Genomic DNA, 8,827 nt, shown 5'->3' with positions numbered 1-8,827 from the left:
AATAATATATTTTAATGAAATAATAAACTTTTGGAAATTGTATAATAATTATAATCTTTTTATTATAATCATAACACCAATACGTACTAAATAGTTTGGGTTGAATTTTCTGAGTAAAAATTAGAAATTTTGACATGACACTTATATTATTATGATTTTTAAAAATTATTTAAATAAATTAACTAGGCCCGTATTTCACACGGGTTATCAACTAGTATATATATAATATAATAATCGGAATGAGTTATACTTTGATTGAACGGTTATTCCCCTATTTTAATTATTAAAAAATAGTATTGTATACATGTTAAACTATTAAATTACTAAATTACTAGATATGGTCTTCTTATCCTGCTAAACTACGACCAAAACTTATCCCGCTAAACTACAATTAAAGCTTCTTCCTAATATTTTTTTTATTTTTATTATATTCTATAGTTATTATATATTTAAATAAATATATTAAAGTTATTAAAGTTATTATATGATTAAATAAACAAAATTTAAAAATTATTTAAAAATTAACGAATCCATAAATCGCATGGGATTTTAGGGAATTAAAGATAAGTTTATATGTTAATCAAGATAATCTCTGCAGTAGATCACTATGGATTGGTATTAGTGTTAAAAAAAAATCCTTCGATTCGGTATTCGTACAAATCATGTAATCGGCCAGAGAGTTGTGGGGTCTAATTAATTATCCCTAATTGATATTCAAAATGGATTTCAAATTTCACGTGTGTGAATAGTACATAAAATATTTTACCGCCTTGATTACAAAGTAGTCTTTTTTAATTTGAAATTAATAGCAATTTACTACAAAATGATACTTTAATTAAGAATTGATTTTAAGCAGAGGTTGAACAAATGTACTCGAATGTATTGATGCCAATAGTAACACAAGAAATGCCTTTAAAATCGTTTGTCAAAAACACAAAATATGGATCACAAAAGATGATCCCACTTGCTACACAAAATTGTTGATCTTTGTTGCTCAGATAGCTAACTACATACCAGCTAATTAAGCAAAATTAGAAGTTATAGAACAAAGACTAGAAGCAGTTCAAGACTTGAAGGATTAAGCACTAGTCCGATGAATAGCATCCGGCTAACTCTCTCCCTAATGAAAAACATAAAAAAGTTGGTCTGCAACAAAGTTAATCGCGTCCTCATGGAGACTATATTCCACGGCATCACCAGTCACAGCAGCTTCAGTGCCTTTTTCGTTAACTTCAATGACAGCTTTAGGGACTAAATGCGTGACAAAGAGAGGCATAGGAGAGGATCATCCACTATCTCGGTGAGACCTACGTGTGGATGGCAGTCCAGCCCTAGTCAGCTCTAAGGCTTTTGGCATTTCAATGATGGTTTCTACAAATCCAGATTCTAACCCAGCTTTCTATAATAATGTGGCAGCCCATCTTTTGCATCTGGGAGGAATATGAACATGAAAAAGGACCGTTAATTTGAATATTGTGTCCTTGTTTATAAAGAAGCCCAACACTTTGAAACCATCAAAAACACTAACAAATCGATTTTTCATATAACTGGTCACGAAAGGAACTGGAATTGATTCACCGTTGAGGAAGTGAAAGTCATAGTCGTCCGTGTAGTGTGGATTGAACACCCTTCTCCTCCATTCTGCATTAAAACAAAGGGCATTGGTAAAAATACAAGGCTAGTTCTGCTATTAACTAATTCAGGAGAAAGAATGTGTTGAATAAGACCACTTGTCTCCTTGTCATCCCATGAGTTCACTATTCCTACTACTTCCCCAGCCTGCAGAATTACCGATAGATTTCTAATTAGTATAAGAATCTATAAAATCATTCTCATTAAGTTATACAGTAACAATAAGATAAAGGTACATTCATGCAATACACTATTTTAATTAGACTGTGAGTGTATAAAGTCGCAGACCCTTACCTTGTTCTGAACATCAACCTGATGACAAACAGTCTTAAAAAACCACTTGTTTAAAAGAAGATTTGATAGAAAGCGGCTTGTCAATTGAAACACCATTGGCAAAGGACAAACGAGGACCGCCAGATGGGAACCAAGGGCAAAAACAAGATCAACGAGATGTGAATAGAGATAGTTAAAGTCGTATGTAGTGTTAGCTCTAAGGAAACAGAGAACCTGGTCAAGGGTTTGGCCACTGGAACCAGCTGCAATCAAGCTGAAAATACTTTTTACCAAAGCACCTTTTAACCACTGGAATCGAGTATATCACCGTGAAATTCCCCAATATACATCCTTTTAACGACAATACCTCGACATGGATGTTGCAAGTGAAGTAGGCAGAGGAAGAAGAACAGAGCACTTGTGACTTTTACATTTTTTATTCAATTGAAGCTATAAAAAAGAGAAGGCAAATAACCTTGTCCGAAAATCAATAACATCAGAGGCAGCCTTGTACAAAACATCCACCGTCTTGCTAAAAAAGGCTTAAACGACATAGACCTAACCAGGATTTAGAAGGAATTTACTGATGAAGAGCAAAAAAATCTATATAGAAATCAGGCCAGCTAGCTTCAGGATTAAGGATTTGTCCAATGAACAGCAGAACTACAGTCTTGTTTTCTCGGATGAGAAACAAAAATACCAATAAGCATAAAGTAAGGACTTAATCATATAAAATTCAATAAATACTACATAATTTAATAATTCTCCCTACAGGGGAAGTTGTCACTGTTTATCTTGTGGCAGAATAACATAGTTCAGAAAAGAGTATAGCGAGTCATTAGCTCAGTTAATTGAGATAACATCTCGTTTTCTAACCCACCAGCATAAAAGGGGAACTCGTCAACCTCAAATGAAGGAGTAATAACTTTTCTTACAAGTCTTCCATCTCGATTGAAGGCCAAGACGGGAAGAAATAAGTAAAAATCGTCAATGGACCTCCCATACCAATAATTAGATGAGCATATATTTTCTTTCAACTCGCTTGCACGGCACGATATCCAATTATTATCACCGAGTTCCCTTTCAGGTGATGCCAAACAACGCTTATTTTGACTGTCAAAGGGTACACTAGTGGAAAATTCCAGATTGTCTGCTAAAATGCGGATTACTTCGAATTCATCATCTGTACCCTTCGTCAGGAGATACCTTCCTTTTAACATGATTAAGAAATGGGCATTTGGTGAACGTTCGCTAAAATCGCTCTCCCAACCACCACCGATCCTCTCAAGAATCAGAATGACTCTTTTCCCAAGAAGTTCAGAAAAAGAAACCTTTTAAAATCAGATTGACTAGTTAGTAGGTGAGAAAAGCTCAAAAGCAATACTGCAATCTGAAAACCATCGAAGCTAGAAGTAAGAGTTGTGTATCAGTAGCTGTAAAGTGCAACATACGTACAGCTTTAACTGTGGACTTTTTAGAGAACTTAGTTTGAGCTAAATAAAGATACGCTTAACAAGTTGAAAACATGCACCAGAAGATCAAAATAACTCACCTGGGATCCATTGTTCCTTCTAAAGACAGTGTTCTTATCCCACAGCATCTCTAGCTTCAGATGCTTGATCTTTTCAGTCTCCAACTCCACAGCTTTTTTAAATGTGAATGGGTATGCTGAAATACCATACTCCAACAAGATACTGGCACCATGTGGTTCAACTAATTCTGCATGGGGGCCAATGATCACAAGCTCATTAGGATCCTCTTCATAATTATACAAGAGCTTGAAAACACGCCTCAACTTCCGACAACACTCGTCTCTAAATGGCAGCGCCAACCAAGGCATAGTCTTCAACACTTTCCAAAATGATTCTTCACTGTTACTTTTACAATCATACAGAGCTGGCTCTGCTACGTAGATGAGCACAACCTCAAATTTGTCTTTATTTTCTGTTTTCGCAAATCTAAGAGTTTCAGTGAGATAATGGTTGGCATATTTAGCATGATAAAAATAAAGGGCCACAACCTTATCTTCGAGAGCGTCAATTGGTACCTGTCAGTACAAGCACGTAGCAAATATTGAATTAGTAGATAATGATGAAAAAACGCTATTCCTCCTTTCATATAACGGAAAGAGGGGAAAATAAGGAAAGAAAATAGGTTGAATTTACTATTAACCTTTGATGTCGTCAGCAAAATAAAAGACTGTAAATTGAGATCTGGCCTTTTAAACAATAACAAGATTACAATTCCAACAGATTTACCCTACATATTTTAACAGACTATATTAGTAAAACAAAATTGTCGGAAAATTGGCTATGGAGATTCCGCGCGGTTCACTTGGAGAAAACAAAGCTGAAAAACATACAAGCTACGAAAGAGCAAGCTCCGGTCAACAATAACGACGGGTCGAAAATCTAGAGAAGGAACCTAGAACTATAGATGAAAAAACCAAAGAGAAAAATAAGGTTGCAAAGAGAACTTAGTGAGGTCTCTGAAGGTTGATTTCTTCCGAGTACCAAAATGGTAGTGAATCTTCGTTCCCTGAGGAATTCTCCGCATCGTTCTCGTCAAGGCGTAGAAGAAGATGTCCAACAGCGGAAAACGAGCATCGCGGGTCTAATAAAACTACAAGACGATGTGGCACTTTGCAAGGACTTCATCAGAGATCCTTTCCGAGAGTCCAATATCTGAAGATATAGAAAACACAACGCCGGAATAAATAGAGAATCAAAGGTTCCTCCCATCTAGCAATTTGAAGGCTCCGCCGATCATTCTAACTTCATTCATCTCTTCGATGTCTGTATGAGTTTCTTTGGACATTCAGAAATAGCAAGATGCTAGTTCTTCTCCACCTGTCTAAAAGCAAAAGGAACAACATTTCGCTGGTTTAATAATCTACCTCCTCGATCTATCGACTCATGGGCTTGTCCAAAGGGAAAATTCCGAACCAGATTTTAAACAACCAGAAAGGAAGTAAAATGAAGGCTTCGTTGACGACTATTAGGCCAAGAGGCGATGAACCTCTCAAAGATTATAGACTCGTTTCAGAGCCGAAATATCTGTAATCCCAAATCTCATAGAAGAACTCACAATAAATTATTTTGCTGCAGGGTGGACATATCTCGCCATGGCCAACTACTCGAAGAGTTCTTTGATAAAAATCAAAGAACCTTACAGGCAGCCATGCAAGTATTCGAGCACAGGCTAATTCTACAAGAGGTTGTAGGAAGTATTCAATCATCATAATCTCTAAAGTCAAGACTGGACACAGTAAGCTAAATTTAAGATGAAAAACATAGAAAATTCATGATATTTCAATCATACCCTAATCTTCGAATGAATACATTTCAGTTTAATATGACCTGATGAACTATCAGCTAAGGGACGCTATATTCAGAAAAAATACCTTTAAATGTTAATTTTTTTGTACATTTGACATTGTCATTGCCTAATCTTCCATTGGCCCTTGTTAATCATTTATAGGTATCAAATTATGACACATATTGTTCACATACGAGTTGCACACTATATCTGACATTAAATAAAAATATAAATATAAATTCTAATATATATATATATATCAAGTCTTCAAAGATAACCAAACCTTATCATCTTTGTTTGAGATGACATAATCACGCACTCGGGTTGCCAAAAGTGTTTTCAAGGAGGGTTGCTTAGCTGCTGCATCATCTTCTGCTCGAATAACTTCTAATCTTTCGTCACTAAAAGGATAACCCGATGCTCCGAAATCGTCAAAAATAACCCAATCATTACATTGCAGAACCATGCCGGTTGAGTCAACGACAAAATTCGTTAATGGAAAGTTTTCTTTATGCACACCACTGCCAAACAATCTTTGCATATTTTTCCTGGTCACCACATCTGAATATGGTATTGCTGTCCATGGCATGCTGGAAAACAAATCTTCAAAAAGCTCCTGAGGATCTCTCACACGAGAAGGTTGACCAATAATAATTCTGTTATACCCTGCATGACGATATTGATTGGCAACCAAAACAACCTCAAAATTATTGTTTGGCAGTAGATCATAGTATACGTCTTTGAGGAATGATGTGAAGTCCTCAGAATGTTGTGGATAATCAACATATAATGGCATAAAATATAAAACAATGACTTTGCCTTCCAGCTGCTCAGCTTTGATCTAAAAAAAGTCATACATGATCAGCAAATATGATAATGCGGATTATAATTCTAATTTTCTATTCCTATAATGTAGTTCAACAAGTCACTTTTAGTCATATTGTTTGTACTTCAAATTGTGATGCAAAGTGACACGAAAACAAACTCTAATATATCATATATGTGTGCGTGTGTGTAACACTAAACATTGGAACCACAAACCATAATAAACAGTACATACATGTTCGTTGTTATTTCTGACCAGGTAATCCCTGTTTTTGGTGAAGAGAAGGTCCTTTAAATTAATAATGTCTCCTTTTTTTATAATCTGTTTCTTCACTTCAGCTTCAGCTTCAGCTTCCGTAGGGTAGTGTATACTTTTGGTGAAGAGATGCATCTTTTTTTGTTCAGATGGTTTAAACTTGTTTGGCTCAACAGGATCAACAGTGTGGTGGCCCAAACGATTGTCATCCAGTGCATCCTGAGCCTTCTCGGCTTCTTCTTTAGTACCATATCTAACTAACGCTGATCCCTTTAAATGTGTGTAGGGTGGAATGGCTCTCAAGATTCTTGCTGTAAATTCAACAGTATGCCATTAATTTGACAGCACAACATAATTTTTTTTCCAAACAGATAATGCCTAGAAAAGTAAGTTATTTTAAAACGTGTTACCCTCCAAAACATTCCCAAAAGGGGCAAATGCTTCTCGAAGCTTATCCTCGGTAGATAAATCTAACACCCCTACATAAAAAGCAAAATAACTAGTCATTCTTGGAAAAGGAAAACTTATGCATTGCTATGATATCTAATATTTAAATAGAATGATATAATGCCTTGAGATTCATCCAAGTCATCGAAGTCCACACGCACAGTGTAGAGGGGTTTAGGAATGGAAACGGGTTCGGGTTCGGGTTCTTGCTTCAAAAATTCCCTCTCCGATTGGACAAAAACAACAGAGTCCCCCAAAGGTCTGAGATTCATTCGCGTACGAGCTTTCTCGGCTTCTTGAATATTATCATAGGTAACAATAGCAAAGCCCTTTGATAATCCAGAGAATCTATCTTTAACAATTTTTGCTGCAAAATCGAAACGTTGACAGCAACTGAGACAAAAATGCCTAAAAACAGGATAAATTATATTTTTGAAAAAGAATTACCCTCAACAAGATTTCCAAAGCGGGCAAACGCTTCTCTAATCATTTCATCGGTAGTCCAAAGAGAGACCCCTGCAATTGTTGAACTAATGTAATTGCGAGAAATGCCGTATTAATTTAAACAAACCATACCAATACTTATGTACAACATTTACCATGGTCACTTGCAATATTGCATTTCAGAATCTACAAGATAGAAATACAGAAATGCTGTACTTGACATTTTAATCCTGCTTGTTTTAAACGTCATTCAGAATCAACAAACGTCATTCAAAATTTACCAGACCTAGAATACCTAGGGCTTACAAATTCATATTTACTTATTTAGAGAAGTTAACGTTTTCGAAACATGACACAAGTCTTGTTCGCATATAACCAGGTCACTCTGAACTCAATTATTCTAATTCAATTCTTAACGAAATCAACTTATTCAAAATCTTGGACTCCTCTACAGAACGATATAAAAACGATTACCCATCAAGTGATATAACTTCTTAAACAGAACTAGGGATGCATCAAATCAAAACAAAGCAACCCGACCCGACCCGACCCGACTCAGGACTTGCTTGGGGAGAAATCTACATATGTACCGCTGACGAATAGCTTGGGGGCAGTTAAACTTGATTTGTGACGCAAAAAGGACTTGTTACATTCGATTGATCTCGATAGTTTGCGAATTCCACGGGAAAACCCCCCGCTCAATGCCATTGTTATTGTGAACCTACGAACTGAGCAACTCTCCCTAACACAAATGATATATCATATATGGCAGGGCTAAATAATTGGGTTAAACGGCAGTTGGGTCACTCAACTCACTACTAACTTTCAGTTGGGTCATCCAACTCAAAAAGCTGTCAGTCAACTCACAAATCTCTTTAAAATTTTCACATAGGTCACTTGTCGTTACAGACGTTAAATCTTGGATGGAAAAATGACTCAGCAGTCTGACATGGCTGATTTGTGACATATGGATCTCATCTAACCCGACCCAAATATTAGAGAACCCAGTATATCATCCCTCTTTTATAAACTCTCCCCCTTTTATACAAAATTAGGGTTCATATCAAGCTCAAAGCATCTGTTATGTCCAGTACGAAAAGCAGTAGTTCGTCAGTTAGAAATCCGTTCGGAAGTAGCAGTAACTCATGGGCGGGTGGTAAACATTACGACCCTGAAGAAGCTTGGAAAGAAGGGACATTGGACCCGGGAAGAAGGTTTTTCGGTTGCAGTCAATGGAAGGCAAGTGTATTTTGCATTGTTATCTTGTTTAATGCTTAAATGTATTTAGCTAACTTGGCTTATAATTTGATTAGGATTCAAGGAAAAAATGTAATTTTTTTCTATGGGCTGATCCTCCATACACCGATAGAGCAAGAGAAGTTGTTCAGGAATTGAAGGCAAAAGTGAGAGTCAAAGATGATCAACTGGAAAGATGATCCAGTACCGATGTGGTTCCCTAGACTTGGAGTTGGCATCTATGAAAAAACATAAAATATAAGTACATTATTACAATATGCAGCAAAAGTTTAAAAACTAAGAATACTTACAAATTTTATCCTTTGGTTAGGCCCAGGTTGTGGTTCTTCCATGTTTTCCATTGTATCATTCATCAGTTCATCCTCGCCAGTTAGG

The 8,827-nt window shown here is 36.2% G+C and overlaps 1 protein-coding gene across 7 annotated transcripts; it reads right to left on the bottom strand.

Annotated features, from left to right (window-relative positions):
- Nucleotides 1-864: 864 nt before the first annotated feature.
- LOC141706817 (putative nucleoredoxin 1) lies at nt 865-7,930 on the bottom strand. Of its 7 annotated transcripts, none has more exons than XM_074509667.1 (10): nt 7,786-7,930; nt 7,199-7,267; nt 6,876-7,118; nt 6,715-6,783; nt 6,284-6,615; nt 5,507-6,064; nt 3,458-3,952; nt 1,728-1,779; nt 1,529-1,641; nt 865-1,430 (listed from the first exon to the last, which is right to left on the bottom strand). In XM_074509667.1, exons 1-10 carry the CDS (start codon nt 7,901-7,903, stop codon nt 1,359-1,361), a joined length of 2,121 nt encoding a protein of 706 aa, XP_074365768.1. In that variant the 5' UTR covers nt 7,904-7,930; the 3' UTR covers nt 865-1,358. The 7 variants fall into 7 exon arrangements, 4 of the variants coding, with proteins under 4 accessions (XP_074365768.1, XP_074365767.1, XP_074365769.1 ...); XR_012568900.1 differs by lacking the exon at nt 865-1,430 and adding an exon at nt 1,927-3,236 and having other exon boundaries at nt 1,559-1,641; XM_074509666.1 differs by having other exon boundaries at nt 865-1,641.
- Nucleotides 7,931-8,827: the final 897 nt, after the last annotated feature.

Source organism: Apium graveolens, chromosome 2 (assembly GCF_009905375.1).
Source record: "Apium graveolens cultivar Ventura chromosome 2, ASM990537v1, whole genome shotgun sequence".
Lineage (NCBI taxonomy): Eukaryota > Viridiplantae > Streptophyta > Magnoliopsida > Apiales > Apiaceae > Apium > Apium graveolens.
Note: the sequence above shows the minus strand (reverse complement) of the source record. Positions and strands in the feature narration are given on the sequence as shown.